This window comes from Cladophialophora immunda, assembly GCF_000835495.1.
Source record: "Cladophialophora immunda strain CBS 83496 unplaced genomic scaffold supercont1.2, whole genome shotgun sequence".
NCBI classification, from domain to species: domain Eukaryota; kingdom Fungi; phylum Ascomycota; class Eurotiomycetes; order Chaetothyriales; family Herpotrichiellaceae; genus Cladophialophora; species Cladophialophora immunda.
In genome coordinates, this window is record NW_015622542.1 from 3,282,040 (window position 1) to 3,309,931 (window position 27,892).

The 27,892-nt window shown below is 53.4% G+C and overlaps 8 protein-coding genes across 11 annotated transcripts; 6 read left to right on the plus strand and 2 right to left on the minus strand.

The window, feature by feature from the left end:
* Positions 1-7,175: 7,175 nt before the first annotated feature.
* PV07_03434 (uncharacterized protein) lies at positions 7,176-9,019 on the plus strand (the record flags this gene model as incomplete). The annotated part of the gene is made up of 4 exons (XM_016390155.1): positions 7,176-7,569; positions 7,649-8,193; positions 8,269-8,548; positions 8,641-9,019. The coding sequence occupies 4 exons, from the start codon at positions 7,176-7,178 to the stop codon at positions 9,000-9,002; spliced, it is 1,581 nt and encodes a 526-aa protein (XP_016252057.1). The 3' UTR covers positions 9,003-9,019.
* A 760-nt stretch (positions 9,020-9,779) lies between these two features.
* On the plus strand, positions 9,780-11,078 carry PV07_03435 (uncharacterized protein; the record flags this gene model as incomplete). The annotated part of the gene is made up of 1 exon (XM_016390156.1): positions 9,780-11,078. The coding sequence occupies one exon, from the start codon at positions 9,780-9,782 to the stop codon at positions 11,076-11,078; it is 1,299 nt and encodes a 432-aa protein (XP_016252058.1).
* Positions 11,079-11,475: 397 nt separating this feature from the next.
* Positions 11,476-13,672, plus strand: PV07_03436 (uncharacterized protein). Its single transcript, XM_016390157.1, has 4 exons — positions 11,476-12,126; positions 12,185-12,355; positions 12,410-12,494; positions 12,549-13,672. The coding sequence occupies exons 1-4, from the start codon at positions 11,962-11,964 to the stop codon at positions 13,520-13,522; spliced, it is 1,395 nt and encodes a 464-aa protein (XP_016252059.1). The 5' UTR covers positions 11,476-11,961; the 3' UTR covers positions 13,523-13,672.
* A 307-nt stretch (positions 13,673-13,979) lies between these two features.
* On the plus strand, positions 13,980-15,720 carry PV07_03437 (uncharacterized protein). Its single transcript, XM_016390158.1, has one exon. The coding sequence runs from the start codon at positions 14,121-14,123 to the stop codon at positions 15,597-15,599; it is 1,479 nt and encodes a 492-aa protein (XP_016252060.1). The 5' UTR covers positions 13,980-14,120; the 3' UTR covers positions 15,600-15,720.
* PV07_03438 lies at positions 14,881-18,371 on the minus strand. Of its 2 annotated transcripts, XM_016390160.1 has the most exons (3): positions 18,265-18,371; positions 15,877-18,213; positions 14,881-15,819 (listed from the first exon to the last, which is right to left on the minus strand). In XM_016390160.1, exons 1-2 carry the CDS (start codon positions 18,284-18,286, stop codon positions 16,232-16,234), a joined length of 2,004 nt encoding a protein of 667 aa, XP_016252062.1. In that variant the 5' UTR covers positions 18,287-18,371; the 3' UTR covers positions 14,881-15,819; positions 15,877-16,231. The 2 variants fall into 2 exon arrangements, with proteins under 2 accessions (XP_016252062.1, XP_016252061.1); XM_016390159.1 differs by having other exon boundaries at positions 14,881-18,213.
* A 2,898-nt stretch (positions 18,372-21,269) lies between these two features.
* PV07_03439 lies at positions 21,270-23,440 on the plus strand. 2 transcript variants are annotated; one of them, XM_016390161.1, is made up of 4 exons: positions 21,270-22,033; positions 22,093-22,501; positions 22,553-22,708; positions 22,767-23,440. In XM_016390161.1, exons 1-4 carry the CDS (start codon positions 21,859-21,861, stop codon positions 22,780-22,782), a joined length of 756 nt encoding a protein of 251 aa, XP_016252063.1. In that variant the 5' UTR covers positions 21,270-21,858; the 3' UTR covers positions 22,783-23,440. The 2 variants fall into 2 exon arrangements, with proteins under 2 accessions (XP_016252063.1, XP_016252064.1); XM_016390162.1 differs by having other exon boundaries at positions 22,553-23,440.
* A 234-nt stretch (positions 23,441-23,674) lies between these two features.
* On the plus strand, positions 23,675-25,772 carry PV07_03440 (the record flags this gene model as incomplete). 2 transcript variants are annotated; one of them, XM_016390163.1, is made up of 3 exons in its annotated part: positions 23,675-25,162; positions 25,231-25,458; positions 25,514-25,772. In XM_016390163.1, the coding sequence occupies 2 exons, from the start codon at positions 23,825-23,827 to the stop codon at positions 25,387-25,389; spliced, it is 1,497 nt and encodes a 498-aa protein (XP_016252065.1). In that variant the 3' UTR covers positions 25,390-25,458; positions 25,514-25,772. The 2 variants fall into 2 exon arrangements, with proteins under 2 accessions (XP_016252065.1, XP_016252066.1); XM_016390164.1 differs by having other exon boundaries at positions 23,825-25,162; positions 25,231-25,772.
* An 81-nt stretch (positions 25,773-25,853) lies between these two features.
* Positions 25,854-26,530, minus strand: PV07_03441 (uncharacterized protein; the record flags this gene model as incomplete). The annotated part of the gene is made up of 2 exons (XM_016390165.1): positions 25,854-26,262; positions 26,325-26,530. The coding sequence occupies 2 exons, from the start codon at positions 26,528-26,530 to the stop codon at positions 25,854-25,856; spliced, it is 615 nt and encodes a 204-aa protein (XP_016252067.1).
* Positions 26,531-27,892: the final 1,362 nt, after the last annotated feature.

The window sequence follows — 27,892 nt, forward strand, 5'->3', positions numbered from 1 at the left end:
TTGAAAGAGCCCACAGGCGCTCTAACGAGTCCCGGGTCCGCACTCCGGATCCAACAATTCAGATACTGCTCTGCGAGGTATGACCTCCGGGCATCTCGACAGTTAATTCAGCCCCGCTTGGCAGCCAGCTATGCCACAGCCGGAGCCTCAGGGAACATTATTGCATGAATGCGACCTCATTGATGTTGCAGTGAGGGAACGCACTGTGTACTTTCAGCACGCCTGGAACCAGACTCGTGCAGTCCACGTAAAAGTGTGGGGTGGCTGTCCCACCGTCCCAGACAACACAACACACGCCAGCTGATCACTCGCTTTCAACACAGCCAGGGCCCTAGGTACTCATCACAAAATTCGTAGTTGGAGGGATCAATACTGAGACGATCAAAATGATGGTCGCCGTCGCCGGTACCAGTCCCGTAGCCTAGTGTCGATATGAAGGTAAGGACTCATGTCGCCCTTCCCGGCTATCGCCCTAGTGGAGTCCATGCCCATGCCCATGAAAGCCCACATGTTCTTCTTGGCCGAACCGAAGTACTCGATCTCATAGTCTTCGCAGCGCGGACGCGCGATGCCCTCGATATAGCGGAGGTTGTACCCGGGGCAGACCGCATTGATACGTCTATATTCGTTCTCAGACGTGAGAGCTGTTTAGGAAGGCTATACGGTAGATATCCTGAGGATAGTTCGGCATGATTCTGCACTAATACCTCCCTTTAGGCAATTCGTATGTCAGCTTGGGGACAGTCGAAGACCTCTACAGCCTTCTATTTGCCCTTGCAGAGAGGATCGTGTCACACAAAATAGGAAATAGGTTGCAATGGCTTTGAGAGATCTCTAGTCTTGCCCGGTTCCTGTTAACCGACCTCGCTTGCCTTCAGGGGAGCTTGGTGGTTCCTGCGATTGTTTCGACCAGACTGCTCAGTTCCTCTGCTGCTCCGCCTTGCGAAATCCTTGCCTGCAACAGCTTCAATAAAGGCACCGACACTGCTTCGCTCGACACCATTTGCTCCTGATCGGTCTTCATGAGGAGTTCGACTACTTGTGCCATCGTATCCAAGCGAACCCCGTCGCCCTTGGTCACATAGTCCCTCTCATCGATCTGCTTCGCTAAGTCTCCAAAAATGTTGGGGCAGTCTTGCGTGAGGAATGGGCGGATCGCGGTTGACATATAGCGCTGCGCCTCCCCAGGAGCATATGTGTCTGAGGACTTCAGGACCGCCATTGCCTGCAGGAAGCCGAGAGTGATGCCAGAGAACACGTTGCCCACAACAATCTCGTGCAAGGTGGCCAGAGTTGGGTCGGCCCCAAGATAATCTACCTGACCAAACGAGGCTAGTTCTCGGCGAACAGAGTCAAAGGCCCGTTCGTTACCGCTGTAGGAAAGGGTTATATCGGGCGAGCCGAGATACGCTGGCGTTGAAGGGATGTGCCCACGTATATAGGCCGAGAATTTCAACCTCGCCACCAGTTCTTGAGCCCTCCTGGTCTGCGAAAGAGTGGCGGAAGTGAAGTCAACCAGGACACGGTCCTCACAATCTTCCGGGTTGAGGCCCTCCAGGACTTCGTACAACGCTGGCGCGCTAACCAGGCAGGTCACACATAGGTGCGGGCTACTTTGAATGCATTTGCTGGCTGAAGTCGTGGCGAAGGCGCCCAGATCGGCAAGCGGTTGAGCTTTCGCGATCGTCCTGTTCCACACGGTGGTCTTGTATCCGGCTTTTATCGCCGCACGTGCAAGTGCGGCTCCCATGAGCCCTAGCCCCACGATTGATATCGAATGCGGAGTCGCCATGCCTGCGGGCTGTGGTTTCGCAGAGAGGGAGATCTTCGGGTGCGATTGTTTAGGGGAACGTATGGTCTATCCACTGAAGTAGTTTCAACGTAAAGGAGGATAAAGGAAAGCCTGGTGTCAGGCGTGAAACTCGTGGGCTCAGAAGATCGAACCGAGCGCTTACTCCTCGTTCAAAGTATCAGGAGCTGCTCGGTCGCACCTCAACTTCAACTCGCGCAATTGCAGAGTAGAATTGAATGTCGAATGTCCATCTATTTGTATGATAGGGGTGTCGTGAAGTGGGCATTGAAACAAATACTTGCGAGCTTGTACGGAAACTACCACCATTGCCCCGCCCAGCACAACCCCTTTAGGCCTCATTCTGCTCGCTGCACATATACGCCCGAGGCCCGAAAAGTTCAAGCTTTAAGTTGGCTGTGGTGGTCCTCCAGTTGTTGTGTAATAGGAAGCTGATTATCCGCGGCTCCGGCTTGCTGGTAGTTCAAGGATAACTCAGCAACTTCCGATGAGAAAGCCGGACCCGAATGTGCATTGTCAAACCCTCGAGAACCATGCAAGTGTCCTGATTCCGAGGAATGGCCGCTGGAGCAAATACATTAAGTCAATGTCCTACGTTCGAGAAGGCTACGACAGTTTCCTATTTGTCACCTCAGGACGACAGGAAAGACTGCGATACGACCATGGCGACCTTCCCCAGCTCAGGACTATTGGTGGAGGCTGAGGCATTCGATGATTTCGGCGGCTGGATCCTGGATTCACAGTTCGATCTTGAGATGGGCTCACCGTATCTCCTTGCGCACGGCAATGGTAGGCCGGTTGCGGATGCCACGACCATCATCAATGTTGCAACTGCCGGAAAATATAATGTCTGGGTCCGCACCAAGGACTGGGTGCCCGGCTACCACCCAGGGAGATTTACACTTAAGATTAACGGAATCGCCCTGGATACTGAGTTCGGTGCCAATGATTTGGACTGGAATTGGCAGGCTGGGGGATGCGTACGGCTTTCCCGCGGTGAAACGAGGCTCGCGCTGCACGACTTGACTGGTTTTTGCGGCCGCTGTGATGCAATTTATCTCGGCTGCGACAGTACACCTCCGCCCGAGGAGGTTAACGAGGCCACACGGACATGGCGGCGGCGGCTTCTTGGACTTCCAGATGAACCAGCCCCCCTGGAACCTTTTGACGTTATCGTTGTCGGAGGCGGCGTGACAGGGGCTGCTGCCGCGCTCACGGCCGCACGACTTGGAGACCGCGTCGCTCTCGTCCAGGATCGTCCCGTTTTGGGAGGCAATGCGAGTGTAGAGCTTGGACTCAGACCACGCGGTGTATGGGGACCCCTGATCGAAGAGCTGGCAGAACGTCACCCTGACGGTGACTTGGTTGCGAAATCTTTACTCGATGCTGAACCAAGCTCATCACTTTTTCTCGAACACACTGTCTACAACGCAGTCACTTCGGGCTCTAACATTGTGTCTATCGATGCTCGCGATGCTCGCAGTGGTCGGGAAATACGACTTTCTGCTAAAGTGTTTATCGACTGTTCAGGGAGAGCCTTGTTTGGACGATATTCGGGTGCAGAGACTCTCTTTGGCCAGGAGTCAAGGGCCGAGTATGGTGAGAGCCTCGCTCCTGAGCACCGCGTGGAGACGCATCACGGAAACACAGTCTTTTTCCGCACGCGGCTGGCCGCCTTGCCTGTTCCCTTTCCTCTTGTCCCGTGGGCAACAGAGGTGGCTAAGGATTTCAGCGATCTTCGTGGTCAGCTGAAGAAGCCCGGTCTTGATAACGGAGATGGTCCACTGGTATTGAACCACCAGCCAGACCCAAAAATCCGTAAACGAATGATGGGCCCTTACACCCACTTCTGGGAGTACGGGCAACAACTCGATCCTTATACACAGGGTGAGCGTATCCGTGACCACCTACTTCGGGCCATTTACGGTACATTCTCCAATGTCAAGACTATGGAGCCGAAAAAATATGCTAATCTCGAGTTTGACTGGGTTGCTTTCGTCGCTGCACAAGGCGAATTTCGACGATATAAAGGCGACCACGTTCTCACCGAAAACGACATTCGAGCGCACAAACACTTCGATGATACTGTTGTATTAAACAGGGGTGCGTTCTGTCTCCATTACCCAGGCCATGAGAAGTATTCGTTCCGGCTTAAATACTGGGAGTGGGATGAACGGGACCGCAAAAACTACGCCATCCCATTTCGCTGTCTGTATTCCTGCAATATCTCGAATCTGATGATGGCAGGTAAACACCTGAGTGTCACTCACGTTGCAGGATCTTCGACCAAGTTCATGGGCAACGGTGGACAGCACGCCATTGCAACGGCAGCTGCAGCCCACCTGTGCAGAAAGTACCGTACTAATCCTCGAGGAGTTTACCAAAATCACATAGTGGAACTTCAGAGAATCGCAGGAAGATTCACCGGGTTAAACTATGACATACCTGCAAGCCGTTTGTGAAGGATGGGCACGTTACTTATAAGAGGTATGCTGGCTCGTGATTCATACGATTTGAGTAGTCTTCACAGAAACTGAGCAGAACGCTGAAGATGTTGAGGTTATAAGTTCAAATCCTATCTCGAGCATTAGTGAGCAGGATTCAGCTCCTGGAAGAGCGAACTGTGTAGCCAGTATCTCTCCAAAACTCGGTGATGTTGAGGGAGTCATCGGCTCTAAGATCTCGACAGACCAGATTCTTTGGACCCTAAGTCTAGGATGATAACCTTGGCCCTAGCGCGAGCATAAGCTGGATAACTACATGATTACGCCCCTTTATAACACCAGCACGGCGAAGATTCTCTGGGCGACGCTCGAGCCCTTCCATAAGCTTTCCAAACTGAATTTCCGAAGAAGTCAGGAGCGCCTTAGCTGTTCTCTGAAGCAGGTGCCGCTCCCAAAAACCCAAAGATGCTGATGGGAGTAAGAAAGAGCCCAATGAGTCCATTGACGGCGATTCACGATCATACACTGTCGCTCGATCGGGAGCCACAGTCCTGGGGCGGCGAAATAGTTGACTGTCCACCAGCAGGAATCTCTCGTCAACCTACGGCCGGGGTGGTCTCTGGAACATGTCTCAGAAAATCCCTTCCTTGTGGACCAGACCCCGACTGAACTTGGGACCAAATCTGACTCGGAATTATCGGGATTGTGTCAGCGATGTCATTCACCATACATCTATATCAAAGACACAATGGTTCTGAACCACACTTGATGGGCCCAAACGCGAGTGGATCGACAAGCAATGGTTTAACATCCAGCTACGCCACGTCGTCGATTTGGCTTTCACAGGTCTGGCGATATCGAGTATTGTGTGATGGCTGCCGAAAATGAAAGGACGTAGTACTGTCTCTCTCAGTCCACAGAATGGAGGATAATCTTCATGGATTGAAAAACCTTCCTCTGAAAGAGGACGACAGCCACATCTATTTTTAAGCCCGCTGCATCCTTTGGAGTGTTACTCCCCAATCCACGTCCATCGGCATCCTAGTTAATAGTGGGAAGGCTCACACATCTGGAACAAAAGCTTGGGTTGGTGGCGGGCAAAAAGGCAAAAGATGGTGAAATGACAGATTGTGTAGGCTTCACCTGGACTTCCTTCCACTCGAATGCAACCAGTGCTACCCTTGCTTATGTTTACGAGAAGAAGTTTTGCCGAGCGCATGGGAACCCGTATATGAGGGAAAGCCATGCAAATCGAATGGTCACGGAAGCGGGGTGGGCGACGGAGCATACTTCATCGACAAAGAATCCCTCAAGAGGTTAATGACATGCGGAAGTGGGTGGTTCATGATTGAAATTTTGTTTATATCCGACACCGCTCACAAATAGGCACATCGCTGTGGCGAGAATATACTCTTTGTCAGAGGACGCTCTGTGTCTCATCAACCAAGTAGACCCATTTGTTCCCGCTCACCCTTTCCTGCTTTCATGTTCGAGTCCCTGGAGGATACCTTCCAATCCGTTTTGGCCAACCTTTGGTGTATGAGCTCGGAGTTTGCCCTCAGCAAGCAGCTTCTCCGTCAAAGTCGTAAATATCTTACAATACTCAAAGTCCTCTGGGACTGCGGGTATTTTGCTGGGACCAAAGGTGAAGGGTTCGCCAAACACCGTGTACATTACTGTCCACACACTCCACGTTTTCGCGAGGCAACTTGACGGTGAGGACGGCGCCATACTTGCACCCGGGTTCGGTGGAAAGTGCATCAGCGCAGAATTTGGCACTGCCTTCTTCACTGGTCGTGTCCCAGGCCAGCTTGAGTCGGTTGTCTGTAAGCTCACGAATCTGGGTCGTTGTAGTTAAATGCCTCCACGGCGCCTAGGCTCTTGACATACTCAACGTTTCTAGGAGAGCAGGTGGTCAAGACAGTATAGCCAGATCTACGACACACATTAGTTTATGATCAAGGGAGAACAAGCAGGTGTGAAAGACAAGGGATTCTGACAACTTTGCAAACTGCATCCCAAGAGCACCTGTGGCCGTGCTTCCACCATAGATCAGCATTTACGTCTTCTCCTTCACCGGCTCTGTGGGAAGTTGGAGCTTCAAGGCCTTTTGATATAGTCCTTGCATGACAGTAGTGACGCCGAGACTGAGAGTTGAGGCGTCCTCGAAGCTCAAAGACTCTGGGATCTTCATTTGTACATCTCCCTTGGCCACGATATACTCTGCAAACGCGCCATCCTCTATCTGTACCGCGTTACCTCCGTGCGCTACACCAGCAATTCTGTCGCCTTTCTTGAATGGCTTGATGACCCCCGGGCCGACCTGCTCAACAACGCCAGAGAAATCACATCCGACTAGCGATCCGTCTGTTCCCAACTCGAAGGCAATGTGGTAGTATAATTGAATTAAATTGTCGTACGGTGGTGCTTAGGTGGCCGACTCGCTATGCGGCCGAATCGCTATGTACCGACGTTATATATCACGCTAAGAGAGTTTCGGCAGATATAGTCCAAACCTCGGGGGATGGATGTGGGTTTCTCGGCTCTGGACTCTGGAGGTAATTAGCCTTAAGCAAGAGGAACTACACGTCCTATACCGGAAAGCAGCCTCTCCGGCCAGATTACGAGAGCTTCAGGACGTAACGTTATTCTCTTTCCGTCCTGCGGCACTAAGCAAATGTATTTTGAAGGGGTCATGGAGTGGCATAACGTTATGTTGTCGGCTTTGATTTTTCCAGCTATGCCAAACAGGAGGGATATCATTATGATCCATCTCTCTATTGACAGCTGCGAAAGGCCTGCTAAAGAGCGGGCTGGAGGACTGGCAGGAATGACACGCGCAAACACTGAAACGTGATCGATCACTCAATCGACCTCGCCCTGCGCTGTTGATTTACCAGCACTATCTCCCACCATTGAACATGACCAAAGGAAAAGATTGCGGCGAAGAAGAAGTCAACCCCAATTCATTTACTCGTGATAGCGACGGGAAACCGTGGCGAGTGGAGGAAAACGCGATCCTCTGCCCCAAATGCAACATTGAGCTTCCAGGAAACGAGGAGAGGACTCTCAACGCGACAGCCGATGGCTCTCTCGTCGTCACATGGGACGGTGCTGAGGATCCCGGGAACCCCAAGAACATGTCCCAGCTGCGCAAATGGAGCGTCGTCGTCGCCACCGGCCTCCTGACCTTCTGCGTCACCTTTGCCAGCAGCGTCTTCGCGACGACGTATTCCGCCACCGCGGCCGAGTTCGGCGTCACCGAAGAAGTCATGGTTCTGGGCCTGTCGCTATATGTGCTAGGGTTTGCTTTCGGTACTCATCCCTTCCTCCTTCCTTCTTGTTTGCCTCAGGGAACGGTCCACGAATATGAAATGCTAATTGATCGATTAAGGTCCGCTGGTCTGGGGTCCGCTGTCAGAAACGTATGGGCGCATGGGGCCCCTTTTCGGAGGCATGGCCGTGTTTGCCCTTTTCCAGATCCCCGTCGCCGTGGCGCGGGACCTGCAGACCCTGTTCATCTGCCGCTTCTTCGGCGGCGTGTTCGGGTCTGCGCCCGTCGCGATCCTGGGGGGCATGTATGTCGATTTCATGGCGCCGATCGACCTTGGTGTCGCGGCGGCGGTCTTTGCGGGCGCCGCGTTCCTGGGCCCTGCTGCCGGCCCGATCTTGGGGAGCTTCATCACCCAGTCCTCGCTCGGCTGGCGGTGGACGATCTGGATCACGCTCCTCATGACCGTGGCCTTCGGCCTCCTCGTCTCGACCGTCACCCCGGAGACCTTTGAGCCGGTTCTTCTCCGCAGACGCGCGAGGGAGAGACGGCATGCGACCAAGAACTGGGCTCTCCATGCAAAGTCGGAAGAATACCCGCTGGACCTCCGGACACTCCTCAAAAAATACCTCACCAAGCCTCTGCAGATGATAGTCCTGGAGCCCATTGTGAGTTTTTGTGCAACTGGCGTCCCTCTCTACCTGCATGGGTCGAAGCAAATCACTGACATGAGGCGCCCTTAGCTTGTCGTCGTCACGGTATACATGGCACTGGTGTACGGAATCCTGCTTCTTACTTTCGAGGCGTACCCGATATCCTTCGAGGTCAAGAGGGGCTGGTCGCCCACGATTGGAAGTCTGCCTTTTACATGCATCCTCGCCGGCGTCGTGGCTGGGTGCCTCGCCATCGCGGCATTCACCAAGACTTGGTACGCCCGACGCTGGGCCGCTGGCATGACCAAACGGCCGACGCCTGAAGATCGGCTCCCGCCCATGATCGCGGGATCCGTTGTTCTTCCCATCGGTGAGTCTGCGCGCTGACAAACTCCATGTCACCAGTCTTTAAGGGGAACAAAAAAGGGAGCAGATAACTAACCGTGGTCCGTTTCTACACAGGCCTGTTCTGGTTCGCATGGACATCCGACCCGTCCATCCCTTGGGCGGCACAGGTTCTCTCGGGCCTGCCCATCGGCGCGGGGATCATCCTGATCTTCATGACCGGCGTGGTCTACCTGATGGACGTCTACGCCCGCAACGCCAACAGCGCGCTCGCGGTCAACACGTTCATCCGCTTCGTCATCGCCGCGTCGTTCCCCCACTTCACCTCCAGCATGTACATGTCCATGGGTGTCGCGTGGGCCACCACCCTGCTCGGGATACTGTGCGTCGTGTTGATCCCCTTCCCCTTGCTGTTTTGGAGGCGCGGGGAGAAAATCAGAGGCTGGAGTTGTTTTGCATTCAACCCGGAAGCATCATGAGGCGAGGTCTTTCTTCCTTGGCTGTTGTAGCCAACTGCGCTCGGCTCATAGAAGCTGTTTCGGCCGATACGAGCGAGCGTGGTCCGAGAAACGCTAGAGAACCATATGTGACCCGGCTGGCGAGTCGCTGGATAGGAAATCCTGGCGCCTGGGGCGGGTTTTCCATCGTCACAAAGTATACCGAAGCGAGTTGCTTGGGATGAAGACAATGTCGGTTGTGAGCCTGCTTGGAATCTTTTGCATTTGGTGTGCCCTCACACCAGCGACACCTCAGCGGCAGAAGGACAAGAGTGAACACGAGCGAGACGAGCAAGTGGGGCTTGGGGGTAGTAAATAGTGAGCGTCTGGTCGAATCGAGAAGTATCCCAGCCAGATGCATCTATTCGAATCATACGTACGTACGTGTCTCCAACCGGCGTAGCATAGAAGCTACTCGGAGCATAGCACAGCCTTGGATAGAGTTTCCAGTGGAACAGGGCTTCGTTGAAATACGCGAGATTCTCCAAAGTATAAGCTCCGGCCTCGCAACCCGCGGACACCAGTGGTCGGCGCTCGGGGCCGAAGGAGAAACATCCACCACTGCAACGATGAAAAAGGAGAACCTCTGCAGGCAGGCAGACACTGGGAGATAAGTGGTCTCCGATATAGGAGTCCCTGTGGAAGCAGAGAATAGTCGAAGACCTTTTTCAACTTTCATATGTTGACCGAGGTCGATGCTCAGCGATATACATGGCATCCTGATCTACTCCTCCAAGTCAAAAGACAGCGGAAGAAACCATGGCGCCCTTGAAAGTCCTCATCGTTGGCGGAGGGGTCGCAGGCCCAGCTCTGGCCTTCTGGCTCTCACGCATCGGTGCCAACATCACCCTCATCGAGCGCTCCCAGCAGATGCGAGCGTCCGGCCAGCAGGTCGACATCCGCGCCCAGGGGGTGGCCATGATGAAGAAAATGGGCATTGAGGCCGCCGTGCGAGCTGCATGCGTCCACGAGCCCGGCGCCCAGATCATTGACCTGAAGGGCCGAGCCCATGCGTTCTTCCCAGCCACCCAGACTGGCACCGGCAAGCAGAGTTTCACGTCCGAGTACGAGATCATGCGCGGCGATCTGGTTCGGATCCTGTACAAACTCACCGAGGGACGGCCAAACGTGCAACATCTGTTCAACACCACCGTCGACAGTTTCACGCAGGATGACGAGAGCGACCCGAACGGCAAGGTCCACGTGAGCTTCCGAGACGGCCGCAAGGAAGATTTTGACCTCGTCGTCGGCGCGGATGGAGCGGGCTCCAAGACACGGAGGATAATGCTGGGTCCAGATGCCCCAGAGCCCCGGCACCCTCTGGGAGGTTATATTGGATATTTCAGCATCCGCTCGACGCCGGCAGACTCAGATAGGGCGACGTTCTGCCCCTTGCCAGGCCCTCGAGTGGCCCGCATCATTGGCACAAGGAAGGACTGCCCCGAGCTCACCCGCGTATATATGATTCTGCTTGGGAAAGACCCTGCCATCGACGCGGCGTACAAATCCGGAGATCTGGCGGAGCTGAAGAAGGCCTGGGCTGATATGTATCAAGGAGGAGGATGGGAGTGCGACCGGTTTATGGATGCTCTGCGACACGCCTCCGAGGCAGACGACTTGTACTGCTCGCCGTTCGAGGAGGTTCGACTTCCCGAAGGGTCCTGGTCGAAAGGTCGAGCGGTGTTAATCGGCGACGCGGCCCACTGCCAGACGGCTGGAGGCCTCGGATCTACATGGGGTCTAATAGGAGCCTATGTCCTGGCGGGCGAGATCGCGACGCTGTACGAGAAAGACAAGTCTCTGCCGACGGCGGCGGTGGTGCAGGCGGCGAGGACGTACGAGGAGAAGTTCCGGCCCGCAGCCACGGCGACGCACGGCGGCAGCGAGGGATTCAGTCACCTCTTTCCCAGGTCGAGCATCGGGATTTGGATCTTACTTCTGCTCGCGAGGCTAGCCGCGTACTTTCGAATCGATCAGAAGTTCGGCATGTTCGGCGATACGTGGGAGTGGCCGCTTCCAGAGTATCCTGCCTTGGAAAGGGCACAGACTGAGGACTGAATGGGGCTAAGTGGTCGAGCGAAACCTGCGCGTGTACATTGTTAATCTTCCTTGCATTTGATACCCACTCCCCTCTGTTGTAGAAGCCAAATCTGTGCTCTTAGCTCGACATTGACTGAGCACTGTGGATCTTTTCCTTTTTGCTGTCCTGTGCTGCACTTCGTAGATGACGCCAAAGAATATGGCTCACGCTGTCGCCCTTGTCTCGAAATAGGTGGCTCTGATGGTAACATTGAGTGGTCTGACACAATGTCCCGGTGTTGACGTCCGGACTGAGGGAGCCTTACGGTTGCCCATGTCTTCGGCCCAATTGTCAGGCAACAACCAAGCATTCTGGCAGCCTCTGCGCAGCTTCTTCCCCTGGCCATTTATTCTTCATGGGCTCTTTCTGCAAAGAGGCCAGGATGCAACCTCGAGCAACGTGCCAACTTGGATCAGGACCAGCACGGAGTGGCATGCGAGCTTGAAACGTGGTGGCGAAACGTGGCGGCATGCCTCCTGACGGGGCGGCAACGGCCCCTAGACACCGAAACCCCCCCAAATCTTAACCGCGACCACGTCTCGTCAAACGCCAGATCGTTACACGATGGAGCTATCTTTGCACTTTGCAGATTTGGTCAAGGATGCGCTGATGGGATCTGGCTGTGGAGGGCATGGTACTCTGCAAAATTGCAGGATGCATTATGTCTGTAGAATAATATATGATGGGGAGGAGGAAGCCTCCTGTACGCTGTGTTGGTTATTGCTTTTCTCTTCCTCGAGCTGGGTTCTCTCGACGCCGTTCGTTTTCCACACGCCTGTTGAGCGGGCTTCCATTCGTTTTCGTTGCCTGGTGCAGACCTTTCGTTGAATTCAGTCGTATACTACCTCCTTGCATAGCATCATGGTATCCCTTCTTTATGCTTTGTTCTTGGGCAGCGCCTCTTTCTGTGCTGCCCACCCCGTCGCTGAGAAGCGCACCGTGACGGCGCTGGACCAGGCTTCCTTTGAGGAAGCTCAGCAGCGAGATGATACGGCCACAAGAGCCTTTTCATCGATCCCGATCAAGGTATATTGCCTCCATGGTCAGCAGCTGTGAACGGGACATCGACTAAACAATCGATTAGACCTCGGATGGCCAGTGCCTCTTTGTCGACGAATTGTCTGGAGATTTCCGTGCCAACTTGACACCGATCCAGGTCGCTGCCTGTAATGGCAGCACTGGTCAACAGTGGGACATCATCACCGCTGGAAAGCATGATGATCAGCCGGGGACCATGTTGATTGTCAGCACATTGGTAAGTCATCCATGAACGTGCATCAGACACTTCTCTAACCCCCGGTTCTCATAGACGCAAGCCTGCTTCAATTTCGATCCTCGTCGTGCTGCTGGCAACCAGGTGCTCCTGTTTTCCTGCGGTGGTCGTGCCGATGGCAGTAAGTCTTGCATTCTCAACTCACCATTGCGGTACCTTATTGACCGTGCGTTAGGTGGCGCTGTGACGAACTCTCAGCTTTTCCCCTTCAGTGGTGGTGCCGGCCCTCTTGCCTTGAGCCCTGAGAACGCACCTGGCGACTGTTTGACCGTCAATGGAGCCCTCGTCGACATAGCGGCCTGCAACACGGCTGATCCTAATCAATCCTTCACTTTCGGCGATGCTGGCGCTGCTGTTAGCAGTAGTGTTGATGCTGCATCGCCTACCGTTGTAACTGATTGTGCCCCAGTTTCGACTGTAACTGTGTCAGCAACATCTGTGTCAACAGCAACTGTGACGGTCATCTCAACCGCAGCAGCAGCAGTTTCGACTACAGTTTCGACTGTGACTGTGTTAACAACAACTGCGACGTCCATCTCAGCCTCAGTGGCATCAATCTCAACTACATCACCACCTGTCGTTGTAACAAGCACGACATCAACCGCCTCTGCGTCCATCATCTCCGTTTCTCGCGCCGGTAGTGTCCTCAACCCCTCCGCGGTGGCAGAAGCAAACCCTCGCGACGACACCGCGACGAGAGCCTTTTCATCTGTCGCGCTCAAATCTGCGTCGGGCCTTTGCCTCTTCATCGACCCCACGGCCGGCGACTTCCGCGAGAACCTGATCCCGATCGTCCTTCAGCCGTGCGACGGTAGCCCCAACCAGAGCTTCGACATCATCACCGCGGGCGTCCACAACGACCAACCGAACTCCGCACTGATAGTCAGCACCCTGACGCAGGGGTGCTTGAATTTCGATCCCAGGAGGGCCGCTGGGGACACCGTGATTATGTTCAGCTGTGGCGGACGGGCGGACGGTAGCGGCCAAGTCACCAACAGTCAGCTGTTTACCTTCACAACGGGGGAGACCAGCCTGAGACTCCAGCCGGAGAATGGTGATGGGGCGGTGTGCCTCGTGGCAGATGCAGCGGGCAGGCTGGATCAGGCGCCTTGCAGCGACGATCCGAGCCAGGTCTTCACCATCGGCTGAATGGAGGATCGAATACCTGGTAACACTATCCCCCCATGTGTTCTGCAGATAGAGAAGAAGAAATTGTTGTAAACTAGTAATGTCCCCCAAACACCTAGACTCGGGCATTTTGCTGCTTGAGAGACGGTGCCTGCCAAGCGCCAATCAACGGGGCATCAGCGACATGGTGTAAATGAGTCAGTCGCTTCTGCACAGTCATTGTGACTCTGAGATGGAAGCCAATCCAGCCTCCAGAGTTTCCTTCTCCAGCGTAACCGATCCAGTAGGCTGTCAGCCACTCCAGAGGGATGGAAAAATGCATACAAGGCCCTGGCACCCAGGCGGTGTGTTCCTTTTCCAGCCTAGCTACGCTGCACAAGGCCCACGAGGCTGAGTATCGAGGTTGGGGGCAGTGCATGGGAAACAGTCACTTGGATTTTCTTCCAAGACACCCTGCTCCTGTCAATCCGCTGATGTAGTTCAATCAATACGTGGAAGTTGAATTTTATAGTGCTCGACTTGTCCGTGCTCGCACACTAATTGGCACAAACGCCAGCCATCGTACACAAGAAGCATTAAGCGACGATCGGCAGCGCCTCGCCATTGGGGCAGAATTGCGATGCTCGCCCTTGACGGCTCTACCCTCGAAGGCGGTGGCCAGCTTGTCCGCGTGGCCCTCTCGCTCTCGGCCATCTGCGAGGTCCCCGTGCACATCTACAACATCCGCGCCGGGAGGGGGCCGCATTCGTTCCAGAAGCGAGCCCACGGTAGTCGAGGCAATCAAGGCGGACGTGCGAGCAGGGGAACCTCCCACTATGGCGGAACAAAGCAGAAGCCTGGCGGCGGGCTTAAGGAAAGCCACCTGGCAGCACTGACATGGCTGGCTCGTGAATGCAGTGCGGAGATCGAAGGCGCAGAGACGGGGAGCCAGGAACTCATATTCAAACCTGCACGGCGGCGGAAGGATGGGCACCTGACATCGAAACGAAGCGAGACAGCAGGAAGAAACGCAGGCGAAGACACAGACACAGACACAGAAGTGATCGAGCTCAAGAATCCGGGGAGCGTCTGGCTCATCTGGCAGGCAATTTTCCCCTACATCGTCTTCTCGATGCTCCAACGTCGCCCCAGCGACAGGTCAGAAACATCGGCCTTCCGCATACGTCTGAAGGGTGGAACGAACGTCCCGAAATCCCCGTCAAGCGAATACATGCAGCAGGTGCTTCTCCCTTTGTGCGAGCGCATTGGGCTGCCCAAAGTCGAGATCCAGGTCCTGCGGCGCGGGTGGACGACGGGTGCGGCGGAGATCGGAGAAGTTGAGATTGCCGTGTTCCTCCCTCAACAATCCGGGCAAAATGACGAGAGGAAGAAAGCTGAGGTTGATCCGGTCATCAGAAAACGAAAGATAAGAGCTAGAGAAGATGGGTTTGACGAGGGTGAAGGCTTCGCCCTCGCCCCTTTCGAGATTACATCACCTGGACCGACCACTATCACCTCCATCTCAATGACAATCCTCGCGGGCTCCCTTGAGATGCATTCGCTAGTTCAAACCCAGCTCCTTGAATCCCTCCGAACCATGCCGGTATTCTCATCTCCCTCTCTCCCTATCGAATTACACCCTTCCTCCGCGGACTCGGGCGACGAGCGCCGGCTCTATATCCTCCTGGTCGCACACACCTCTGCGGGCTACAGGCTGGGAAGAGACTACCTCAGCCCCGGCCGAAAGGTGACGAACGAAACAGAACGCCAGCGCACGGTGGATGAGGCGGTGGGCCATGTCGTGCGCGGCTTCACCCGGGAATGTCGCAGGGGAAGCTGTGTGGACGAATTCGCCGAGGATCAGTTTGTCATTTTCCAGGCTCTGGCGGATGGCGCGTCGAGTATTGACGTAGGGAAGTCAGGCAAGGGCAGCAACATGGCGGGAGGAGAGGATACTGGGAGTCTCCATACGAGAACTGTGCGTTGGGTATGTCGCGAGATGTTGGGGACGGTGTTTGATGGGCAGGGTAGATGTGAAGGGCGGGAAATGAGACGGGAGGAAGGAGGTTTTGACGATGTGGAGGGAGGTCAAAGCATTGAGTCTTGTGGAAGACCATGATGAGAAAGTGTGAGCTCTCGTCTTGCTCAGATGTGTAGGTCCCTGAAATGCATTCCAAGGGTATCGCAGGCAATCACTGTTGTCTTGCTCGCCAGAGCATGCAATGAATCCTAATTTTGTGGACATCGCATTCCTTCTATCATAGCACTTGCTCGTTTCGCCAGCAAGTACCTCCAAAGACAACTCAAGGGCCGCAAGACACAGCAATAGTGAACTCTTGCTGTCGGAATCAGCCTCCAAAATGTGACATCAATTTCCACGCATCGTACACACTCACCCAGTACTCCACGAGTCCCTCCACAACCATGGCCGTCCATTAAGTGGAGCCAGAAAGACATAAAGGGTCAATCATGAAAGACAACCTTAGTGCCTTGAGGGTATTGAAAGGGGGGCGCTGGCTGTCTTTTTGCGGACTTGAAAGCATGTTGCTCTTTCGCAGAAGGCTTCCGATCTGCCCATTCAACTTGTGGCTTCTCCTGAGTCTCGGTCTGAGGAGCCCTTCGACCTTGGCGTTTGATGGAGTCACCGTTCTGTCTGACTTCCTGATCTTCCTCGATGGCTTGACGACCATCTTGCTTGGTTCGTTGCTTTTGGCTGTCCTGTCCCAATGATGACGACTGCTCGAGAGGCTCCTAACCTTGAGCACCGGCTGAACCGCGACGTCTTCCGCCCTCGGCCGCACGCTCAGCTAGAAGCTGCTTCTTCATCTCCTTATGGGCTTGGCGAGTGGCCTTGTCGTCCTTGCCCTTGCCTAGGAGTGGGAGGCCAGGAATCTTGCCCGTGGCATTGGGGTCCGGCTTCGGCTTGGTGGAGACCAGCTTTGATTTCGGGCCTCGAGCCTTGACAAGATTCTTGCGGTCCTCCTTGGGCTTCTTGACTTTCCAAGGTTTCGATTTATTGGCTCCAGCTGGGCTTGAACTTGCCTTCGGATTGCCCTCGCCATCGTCGAATTGGCCAAATGAGATGAAGTCGGCTGAGAGCTCTTCTTTTGCGGCGACCGCTATGTCTGAGGCAGGAGCGTGAGCAGATTCGCCAGCCGTCTTCTTTGCCTTCTTCAATGCTTTCCTCTCGGGTTTGGACAGTGTCTTTGTGGTTGTCTCTATCCCTTTATACGCCGGGGCGGTCGAAGTGATAGCGGATTTCCCATTCGCACTTTGCAGCTGTGCCTCATCATCGGAGCTAGTCTTCCGGGTTGCGCTTTCGACAGGCGTCTCTGCGGTTTTCAACGCTGTGGCGGAATTTGAGGCGATATCAGTTTCATCCCCTTCACCTTTCTTGTTTTTCTTCTTCTCTTTCTTCTGCTTTTTCTCCTTTTTTGACTTCTTGCCTCCATCTACAGCAACTTTGTCTTCAGCTAGATCACTTGGGGGTTCAATAGCGGGATTAACATTTCTCTCGTTCTCAACTTGTTTCAACTCTTCCTGACCCGCCAGCTTCTGGCTCAAGGCAGCTGCAGGCGCTGTCAAAGTTGACGATGGCATGTCAAGTCCAATAGCCTTCATCTTCGTGGCCTTCTTGTCCCGTCTTCGCTGCTCTTTGTCAATGATTTTCTGCCACTGCTCCTCAGTCTTGGGCGCGGCGAGACGTTCGCGTTCGAGTTTCTCGTGAGGAATCTTTCGGAACTTTTTATTTGCGCCTTTCCAAACGTCAGGGTGTAAAGAGCCCGGCTCGGCGTACTTGCACTTGAGGATATGACCGAACATCAGGTAGTTGTCCATAGTCTCCGCCACAATCTTTGCGACCTCGTCGGAAGCAAATTCGATAAAAGCAAAGTGTTTGGATGCGCCAGTGCGTTTGTTTCGAGACAGGCGCAGTCGACTGATGTCTCCGAATTGAGAGAAGTAAGCTCTCATCTCCTTCTCATAAAAGCCATGAGGGATGCGGCCAACATAGACAGTCCCAGGACCATCGTCATTGCCCTTCGCTTTGGCTTTCTCCAACTTCTTTTGAGTCTTTTTGTATTTGGGCAAAGGAGGAATCGTTCCAAGGTCAAGGCCTTCATCCTCTTGCTTGTCTTCCGTGTCACTGTCAAATCCAGCCAGGAGAGCGGCAGTATTGTCATCCGGCTCGACCTCGGCAGCATTATCCTGGTCATCCTCACTTGCAAAGCCACCGAACCCGTCTTCAAGCTCATGGTCGACGGTACGCTCTGCTTCTGCTTGCATCGAAGTTGAGACTGGCTTATGCGAGGTCGCAGTTTCGAGATTCTCTGCCCCGGTATGCTCAATCACACCATTGACACCATCAGCAGTAAGCGTCTCTCCATTGTTGTTGGTTTTGTTCTTCTTGCTTTTCTTTGACTTCTTCTTGACGGGCTCCGCGATCTCCTCGGCAGATTTTTCCTCTTCAACTTTGTTTGAAGTATCAGCAGATACTGGTGGCTCCTCGTCGTTCATAAAGTCGGAGGCTCGTTTGCGTGATTTCTTCGACTTGGCTGCAGCGACATTGTCTAACCGAGGTGTCTCTTCCTTATCGTTGAAGGGAGCATTCTGCGTCTTGCTTGGCTCAGTAGTTGTAGCGTTATCCTTGAGCTCTGTTTCGAAGGCATCCTTTTTGCTCGAGGTCTTGGATTTCTTGCTCTTCTTCAGAGGTTGGTCGATCGCACCTGACGACTCTGTTCTCGGTCAGTCAAGAACACTGTGCAAATAATTTGATCCAGTCCTACCTTTACGCTTCTTGGTTCCCATGACTGCAGCGACGTCAAATACAACAAAACTGCATAGTAGTTGCCAACTATCCTCGCAAGTTTCTCAAGTCGAATCTCGAGGAATCGATCGCGGCGTCCAAAATTTTCTCCAAATTTTGCTTGGCATGGAGAGGGCCAAGCGAATACTTGATGGAGGCTAAATGCGGAGGAGGAAAGTTATCCGACTCCCGTCTTTTGGTCACGATGTCAGGGACCAGAAGTCCGTATCACTTCATCGGCATCCTGCATCTGTCTCTGGAGAATGTTTCGTGCAAGAACCGAGGCAATATGCGATCATCAAAACGCGGGACTCGCCATTGAACAGGTGTAGGCACCAGAGCTAAGACGACACTCGAAGCTCCCCAGCAGCATCCGAACAACAAATTTACATCCATCCCTATTGTGCTGAAAGAAACAGCTCTACTCAGAATAAGTACACGTCCAGCATTGTCGGCTCATCGCACTTTAAACGAGGGCTAAGCGAAACCCATTCTGCTCGATCATCCTTGGTGGAAAAGCTCTCATTTCGGGGCAATTGGTTTTGCGTCCGTTGCATTTTTCATCGGAACAGTCGATTACATGGAAAATCGTGGTGTTTTCACGTTTTGACGTGCCCCATGGGCATGGGAATGTATGGCCAAGTATGCTCAACGTTTGGCTGCAGCTCAACGAGTGTGACGGGAGATTATCATCTTCTTAGAAGAGATGCAGAGAACTTGCGATTGAAACCAATGGCCAGGACATCAAAGGTCTCTAAACCCGCTCCAAAACACCAAGGTGATCAAGTCAAGACCCACGTACGGCGAGCCGAAGTCTTATCCACTCTATGGACAATTACCTGCTAGCCGGACGATGTTGTAATGGGCAACGTGGTCCCCGCCACCGGTCTTCAGACCGTCGCCTCTGCGCGTACGCCACTTCATCATATACCAGAACAGAAATGGCCAAAGAGGTCGTCATCGCGAACGGTAAGAGCGGCATAAGCGTCCACACACTCGTCTAATCCAGTGGGTACAACCGTGAGCAAGGTGGAACAAAGCATTAGAGGTGTTTACAATGGGAAGAGGAAGCTAATCAACAGAACATGGCGATGAGTTATGTACCCGGACCCAAAGATGGGAGTCCGAATTTAACAGGCCTAGATGTGGCCGACGATGATGGATACGCAGCCTCGAAGCCTCTAATACAGGAACCTGGCCAAGAACATATTGGCAAATCTCAACTATCCTAAGGTCGTCCAGTCGTGATGAACCGGCACTTTTGGCCACGTAACGAAATCATTTGGTGGGAGGACATACCAAGTAGAACTCCACATTGCAGTGCCCTCGGAAAATTTGGATTTCCAGCGCGAGCCGATGATTCTTTTCAGACCGGTTTCTCTCGAATCTGGACCAAGTATCAGGTGGCCCCAGCCAAACTCCTCCGCCGTGAGTAAAGTACGTCCTCCGCATGTGGATTGGTGGTTCCACTGCGTGCTCGAGGCCGTTGTGACGCTTCCAGAGTTATGGGGTTGCGGATGGCAGCGACTAGGTCACATGGGAGTGCACAAAGAATAGTACCGCATAGGAGCGAGTTTCATGAGCATATTGAATATTCCAAGTGTTGATCACGCAATGTTGGTCGGTCATGAAGGGGGAGGCGGAGGAATTCGGAGCAAAGGCGAGTACCTACTTGTTAGGTAGTTGGAGGTACATCGTACATACCACAAATTGGGCCCATCGAAAATGCCAGACAAAAGAAGAACGCGCGAGCTCAACCTATCAACTAATATCAGTCACTCTCATCATGAGACATTGGCTCTGAACATGTGGAAAAGAGGTACCGCATGTCCGTGTCTGGGTGGCTGAGCATATTAGGGAACTGCCTGAGCCCTCCTTATTGAAGGGAGTCTTTTGTCTTTGGTAAGCAGACAAGGCCTCTGAAACCCATTCGTCATAACAGTTCATCAGCTCACTCTAGACCTCTCGTGGTCGGCTTTGGCTGGTGGGACTGGGGATTTCGAGCAGGCTCCGTGGGGGGCTGGGAAGGCCGTATGAGCTTACAGGGCCTCGCCACCTACAAGTACGCCCAGGACAAAGTGCCTCAACACCCACCACCATAACTCGTGAGCAAATGCGCGTTCTCAATGCCTCGAAATAGAAAGAATGCTCTTGGGCAATACTTGTCGAAGAAGTATGGTGAAACATTGTTGGGTTGCATCATTGCTTCGAGGGTCGTCCGGGGTAAGTTAGTAAGTAGACTCCAGGCATGCGGGAGAATATCACGAACTGGCTCGCTGGTTAAGGCAGTCAAAGGGAATAAGGGAAGTGGATTTTGAGTGGCTGGTTGGGTCGGTGACCGAACATGCGCATCCTCAAGAAAGGGTAGGTATCAGATTCCACGAGTTTGGCCTGAAGAGCTCGGGACTGCGGGACTACCACTGGCTTGTTCTTAAGTTGCAAGGTCAACCGTTCCGTGATCACAGATGTTTGAGTTTGCAGTGCTTGGATTATCAAGCTGCAGTGCGTCAGATCTCTTTCGTGCATACCATTACAGGCAAGGGACTGCATCCCCCGCAGAACGCACTGGAGAGGATTCCTTTCTATGCTTGTTAATGGAGAAAAGAGAGGGATTTGTACATGCTTCGAATTCAGGTGACTAGCTACTTATCGCCGTAGCGCAAGTACCTAGAAAACGATGTCACCAGCACAGGGAGAAAGGGAAAAGCATTCGATCAACGCCCAGAGTAGGGATCAGGCTTGCCTCCGTGGAGCCCATTTGACGCCCGTTCGCCCCACGACCAGAGCCGAAGAATCCGCGTCCTTATGCCTCGTGCGTCATTCCCGTGTGCGTTGGACCAGTGTGGTGCTAATGCCAAAACACCTCAGCTCTCGTAAGTGTGGACCAGCCGCCCTCCCGCCAGCCCATGACGAGGTCGATAGGCTGCGGGACCCTTTGCCTGAGAGAGATCCCCCCGAGCACTGAATTGTGGATTGGAAATGCAACAGCCTCTGTGCACCAACGGACCGAACTGGACCATCTGACAGGCAAGCATCAGGCTGACCTAAACCGAATATTTCGTTCCTGTTCGCGAGCGACTTCTGGGACGCCCCCCAAACCACCCCGGTCGCCCTAGACGGATCAGCCGGACCCTTCTCTAGCCCGCCTTCGGCCTCAAGGACTCTTCCGAATGCACGAAGCTGCTTTGCCTGAGCGAGTAATAAAACGAATATGGCTCGTTGCCATCCTTTCGTACGATTCGACGGGCCAGATGGGGGGGTTGGCGAAAGCGCCTATTCAGTCTGGCTGATCTTCCCCATGACTGTTGCTTATGTGGATTGGTAACCGGCCGTGAGTCGCTTTTAATCACCTGTCCGGCCACCCCTCTCCCACGCTTCTTATGATCAGATTTCCGACACTGCAAGGTCTTGTCCTCTTGCATACTTTTTCGATCAAACCACAAGATATCTGCCTTGGCACCGTTTTCAAGACTGAGAACAACACCGAGGCGTAACACGAAGAGGATACTCGATATCAACCACCTCAACACGTGCATCCCAAGTACTTGCCACGCATATACTTGTCAGACCAGCCATGGCGCCAGTAATATGGGGGCTCGACCTGAGAGACATCCATTGGAAGAAGTTTGGGAACAACTATATGTGGAAGAATAAAGACTACCACATGCGACGGACGAAGTTTGTCATCTATCAGCTTGCCATGATATGCATGGTTGTATCCGAATCAATAGGCACCGCTGCCTTGACAGGTGAGCGCCTTGGCTATACTCGCATCGATCGAAGGTGTTTCTGACTTTCAGGATAAAAGACTACGTGAAGCAACAGTCGAGGATCGAGAGTTTACACTCGTCGGCGGCTGTGCACAACGACGACTTCGTTGGCATTGCTTCGTACAATATCTTCTGTGGTGTGGCAGTTGCCACCGTCTTTGGGGCTGCGTTCTTCTTCGATCTCTTCTTCCCAGAGCGCTATGAACCCAAGAACATTCGGTGGTCATGGAGACTGAGTGCCGTCTTCGTGACGTTGTGTACGATTGGTGATGCGTTGGCATTCACTGTCATTGTCGCAACCGGAAAGTCCTGGATTTCGGCCGATACGCAGGATGCAGAAGAGATTGCTCAAGAGAAGATCAATCCTCCGTTGGTCTATCGACACAACGGTAGAGCAATCGCCGCTACAGTGTTCTTGTGGCTCGGCTTGTGTGCCACGGTGGCTAGGTTGGTCGATTGGCAGATCTTTGACAAGAGGAAGACGCTAACAGATGGCAGCTGTATCCTCATGTGGCTCTACTACCAGCATCACGATACCTACGGCCCGAAATCTCACACCGCTCGCATGCGGGATGAGGTTGACAAGACAATCTTGATCAACGAGCGAGCGCAAACTGGCATGAGCTCCCGAGAGCAAATGGCTTTCAACTCAATGTAAGGACTTGCACATCTGTTGGAGCGAAGGACATGCCGATTCTAATGTCCTCTCTAGCCCGTACAAGCCTTGAAACCATGACACTTCCCCATCCATGGATGGAAGAGTACAAACTTAGCCAGACATGAGCAGGAGTCGAATGGGTCTCTTCCCATTCTCACAACCGAAGCAGGGCAACGTTTACGTGCCCTTTGGCCGCAACCCGTACCTTCGCAGAGGGAAGGAGTTGTCAAGGCCCACTGTGGTCGAGCCCTATGCTCGAAAAGACGTACCACTTTCTTGTTTGTATGTGGTGTCCACATAATACGTCAAGCGTTTAGCATCTGTGGTGGCGTTGTGTGAAGGCGAAATCGTAGACGGCGACGGCTGTTCGTCGGCGTCTTAAAGGGCCATCAAGCAGGAAGCCTGCTTGGACCGAGTACAAAATTTGGGGGAGCGTTAAGGACGGGAGCATCGGATCGTCCGGGAAGAGGACTACGGTGGAGTTTGGTGATCATGGACTAATTGATGGTATCTTGAGCGTTTCTCTGACTTGGCACGTGTCCATGATGTAGTTTTGAAACCAGGAGATGAATGGATTTGCTATGAGGTGACGGGTTCAGCCTTGCGCCTCGTTCACCCCGCTGTGCTATTCAGGCCTAGTGCAGCCTTACTGCAGCCTTGGCAGTCGTATAGCTCCAAAAAGTCGCAAAGTTGCTACTGAACACACTGCGATAACATCTCAACCCAGCGAGCATAACAGATGACATCCTTATCGATAACATGTCTTCTCGTCGCCAATGCTGTGAGGTGGGATTTCATCTCGGAAACGTCGATTGCAATCCCATTCGAGAAATAGCTTTACGATGTCCGACGGAGAATCCCAAGATGGGCCAAGAGCACGGAGTAACAACCAAGACTCAACCCCGCTCCCAACCTCCCAGAAGCTAAAACATTGATTCTTCTTATTCTTTTCTGTACTTGCGGGACTCCATTTGTCCTTGTTTTGTGAAGCGAAGGCACCCAAACGCACGAAAAGACAGACTAAAGCAAGGAAACAGCAAGGAAACGTCAGAGGGTTACCATCCCAGCCCATCAAGTTAACAAACCCCCCAGCACCTCACGAATTAATCACAATGAGCGCTGAAGCTTCCAGCGCCTCAAACGTGGTCCGTGGAACCGTGCCGTCGGCAGACTCGCCTTCAAAATCCCACACTAGCAGCCATGAACAGCCTCATAGTGGCCCAGGTGGCCTCTTGACAATCCATCATGAGGGGGAATCTGGCCGAAGCGGCATCCAATTCTGGTCTTTTATGCGCATCTTATGGCGGTCTTCATCCCAAGTCTCCATGGCTGTCAACGTCCTGTGGCCTTTTGTTCCAGTTGCCATAATTCTCCATTACCTGCCTGGCCACCACTCTGCTACGCTCAACAAATGGATCTTCGCAACAAGCTACATTGGCATGGTCCCTGCAGCAAACCTCTTGGGCTTCGCCGGCCAAGAGCTGGCGCGGAAGATGCCAAAAGTCGCGGGAATCCTGATTGAGACGGCGTTGGGCAGTATCGTCGAGATTGTCCTGTTCATCATTCTGATCGCAAAACACAAGAATCCCGAAGGAGATGGCGACGACAGCTCCGCGGAAGAAGGCAATTTGATACCCGTCATCCAGGCCGCAATCCTCGGCTCCATCCTTACAAACCTGCTTCTCTGTCTGGGACTGTGCTTCTTCTTTGGCGGCCTCCGTCGACAGACACAGACCTTCCATGCCGTCGTCTCTGAAGTCGGGTCCGGCCTGCTTCTCGTTGCTGGATTCGGCCTTTTGATTCCGAGCGCGTTCTACTCTGCTCTAAAAGGAGAGACACGGTCCCACAGTGGCTTCACGGAACACAAGTTGCAATACGATGTGCTGAAAATGAGCCAAGCCACCAGCATCATCCTGATGATTGCGTTTGCTGTCTACATTGTCTTCAACGCACGCAGCCAACACAGCATCTTCGACGAGATACTCGAGGCAGACGAGATTAATGATGCAGACCGGGCCCATGACATGGCAAAGGAAAAGCTGACATTTACCGAATGCATCGTCGCCATAGTAGCGTCTCTGGCCTTCATTACGCTCCTTGCCGTCTTCCTGGTCGAGCAGATCGAAACCATTGTGCACGCTGGTGTGCCTGATCAATTCCTCGGCCTGATACTGCTTCCACTGGTTGAAAAAGCGGCTGAGCATCTGACTGCAATCGATGAAGCTTGGGACGGGCAGATGAATTTTGCCTTGTACCACTGTCTCGGTCCGAGCATTCAGACGGCGCTGTTCAACGGGCCGCTTGTTGTCATCGTTGGTTGGGCCCTAGGGAAACCAATGGATCTGAACTTCGAGATCTTCATGATTGCTCTGCTCGTGCTGTCAATTTTGGTGGTGGGGAATTTCCTCAGGGACAAAGAAAGTAACTATCTTGAGGGGACGTTGTTGGTGGTAAGCTCCTCTTTTGTCCAGATTCTCTCTTACCTGCAGCGGATTCTGGATCTGACGAGAAGATATAGATTGTGTACCTCATCATCGCTATTGCGGCGTGGTATTATCCGGACCCGGATGTGGCAACCTCAAACGAGTTCGATGGTCCTTGGCTCGCCGCTGGCGTTCCGCCAAAAGCAACTTGGACGGCTCCTTTGCAGTTCAGAACACAAGGGACGATGCTCTGAAGGATTTCCTCCCCTCGGAGGACTTGGCCACAAGGAGCTTAACGGTTTTCGCTGACGAAGACATGGGCAGTAAGTCTTCCGCTCTTTTTACAGTAGATGATATGTTCAAGAGAAGACTGCACAGATATGGTTTGAGAAAAGCTCAGTCTCAAGTTCAAAGGAAATGACAAGTGCTCCACTGGAAAAACGGAAATGGGTTTTATTGAGGTCTAACCTCAGGTGCAAGCATCGATGGTCACCACTTGGATCTGCGTCTTTGCCCAGTCGGAAGGCTGCCACGCTCAGCCCCGCCTTAGTGTGATTTGTGCCCTCGACATATCAATCTGATCTGGCATACCCTTCCATCCACAATAGCTCGACTGTGCTCATGCACACTGTCACTTTCAATGGCAAAGCCGATTTTGTCTCGGTCCCATCAAGTCCGAGTTTTTCTGGAGTTGTATGCTAATCCCAAGCAAGCCCATTCACGCCTGTCCTTCGCTGCCGTCGCCTCGTGGCTCTTGTGCATTCACGCGCAGCTGCGGATCGGTGCCCAGATATGCTCGAGTGCTCTGGAGGACTCTTTGTCGGACTTGTTCGAGCCGCTGCGCTCCGGGCGGGAGACTTTCTGGCATATGTCGATCGACTGAAAGACACGGCGTCAAGGCCACACCTGCCACAGGGTATTGTGCGTCTTGCCTCGAGGTTTGATTCTCTGGGATGATTTCTCCTTGAACCTCGCGAATCCCAGTCACCCGCTGAGCCTCGGCCATGCGGTTTCTTGAGCGCTCATCTTCGGTTGTGCCAGTGTCGGTAGCATTTTCATCGCCGGACAAGTTGTGCGGCTGACTCTCTTCACTTCTCTCCGACCTCCAAAGGTTGAGCAACCCTCTTCTTGAAAGATTATCTGCACGCCATACACAAGGGCTCTGACGCTTCTGACACCTCCCACACACAGGTTTGACGCCGTCACAGCCCTTGCGGGACGCAATGCATCGTGTGCATCGCGATCTGTCCAGGGTACTTTGGCCGCTTTGTCTGGCACGGCCAGGGCGAATGGACGCAGTGCTTGGTATAGGGGCTTGGACCTGGTCAGCCCAGGTCTGGCAGCTGGTTTGGCTTGCAGCTTCACGGTCGTGATGGTGATGCTTACCTTGGGCATTAGACAGTCCCTCCGCTTGACTGTATGTCTGGCTCGGGTGGCGGAGGGAGCCTGACTGAGAGGTCGCCACATCATCCGTGCTTTTCAAGGTGGGCGCCGGACGCAATGGTTCGCTCATTCCGCTCGATTTGCCGTCGGTATATTTTCAAACGCGCATTGAGAAGCTGGGTAGATGTGTGAATGATCTTTCTTGGTCACGCCGCGTCAAATCTCAGTGACGAATTCAAGATATCTTTCGATACTGAGGTCCACGGCCCTCGGTCTCCCTGAGGCAAGGAAGTTGTGGTTTGATATCTATAAGAGAGGCTATTCCGTGGGATAGTAAGAATCCACACTTCTAGATCGTGAGGATGAGAGAACAAATAGGTTGGACCATCGCAGCCCACGAATAGGAGCACGATACTTATGGAACTAGCTATCCTGCGCTCTGCAAGTGCGAACCTCGAGTCGAGAGCTTCAGGGAAGCATTTTCTTTGCGCAGCAACCGATTTCTTCGGGACTTCTGCGAGTCGTCTACAACAACTAGGACGAAATAGGAGAGGGCCCATTGGGGGGGAAAAAAGGATTGGCGCAAAAAAGAGATGCTCAACAGGAGTATCCAATGATGAGATAGTTGGATGAATGAATGGGTTTCTCATTTCTATTCAATAGTTGGGCCATGACATTCTCCCCACAAGACATTCTAGATACGGCTGTGGGATTGGCGAGAGGATTGTGATGTGATGGGACGCGCGGGGGACGATTTGCATGCGCCTGGCGCCAGTTGGAGACGGGAGCAAGAGTGCGCAAAGAACACAGAAGGCCAGGACGTCCACCGTGACAAGAGGCTGCGGATACATCATGAAAAGGAGGTAGATTAGCAGCTGCGAAGATCGTGCATACGTCGAAGCCTGCAGGGAGCACACAAACGGATTTTGGCCCTAATATGGAATAGCAACAGTCACTCGTATGCTCCGCGCAATGAATGCGCCCATATCTCTTGTTCTTTCTCATTAGAACAACAACTAGTGGGCACTCTGTTTATAGTACGCTCGGTCGCACTGACTCACACAACGAATGATCTCGAATACCTGCAGCGGCAGGCCTTCTTCACAGCTTCGTCGGCCAACAAACGTCCCGGAGTCCCTTTTGCGCACGAGGCTAATGCATACCAAACCTGCCATGGCATATTTGGTGCTTTGTGGCGCACGAGACGACAGCGTGCTGGAACCACGGTCGACAGATGCAGACTGTCAAAGGGTTGCTGACCCACGCTGGAGGTGGCGTTCCGTTAGCCCCGGCGCAGGAAAGCGAATCGTCTCCTGTCCTCTGTGCGCAGGCGGTGAAGCGTGCAGAGGTACGAGGTGCTTCGTAGGGCAACCA

Excerpts from the sequence above, each read along its gene's own strand:
- PV07_03436 (XM_016390157.1), top strand. The coding sequence starts at position 11,962 with ATGGTATCCCTTCTTTATGCTTTGTTCTTGGGCAGCGCCTCTTTCTGT. Across the intron at positions 12,127-12,184 it reads TTTCATCGATCCCGATCAAG|ACCTCGGATGGCCAGTGCCT; the intron begins GTATATTGCCTC and ends ACAATCGATTAG. Across the intron at positions 12,356-12,409 it reads TGTTGATTGTCAGCACATTG|ACGCAAGCCTGCTTCAATTT; the intron begins GTAAGTCATCCA and ends CGGTTCTCATAG.
- PV07_03439 (XM_016390161.1), top strand. The coding sequence starts at position 21,859 with ATGGCGCCAGTAATATGGGGGCTCGACCTGAGAGACATCCATTGGAAG. Across the intron at positions 22,034-22,092 it reads AGGCACCGCTGCCTTGACAG|ACTACGTGAAGCAACAGTCG; the intron begins GTGAGCGCCTTG and ends TCAGGATAAAAG. Across the intron at positions 22,502-22,552 it reads TTGTGTGCCACGGTGGCTAG|CTGTATCCTCATGTGGCTCT; the intron begins GTTGGTCGATTG and ends AACAGATGGCAG.
- PV07_03437 (XM_016390158.1), top strand. The coding sequence starts at position 14,121 with ATGCTCGCCCTTGACGGCTCTACCCTCGAAGGCGGTGGCCAGCTTGTC.
- PV07_03438 (XM_016390160.1), bottom strand. The coding sequence starts at position 18,286 with ATGGGAACCAAGAAGCGTAAAG. Across the intron at positions 18,214-18,264 it reads GGGAACCAAGAAGCGTAAAG|AGTCGTCAGGTGCGATCGAC; the intron begins GTAGGACTGGAT and ends GACCGAGAACAG.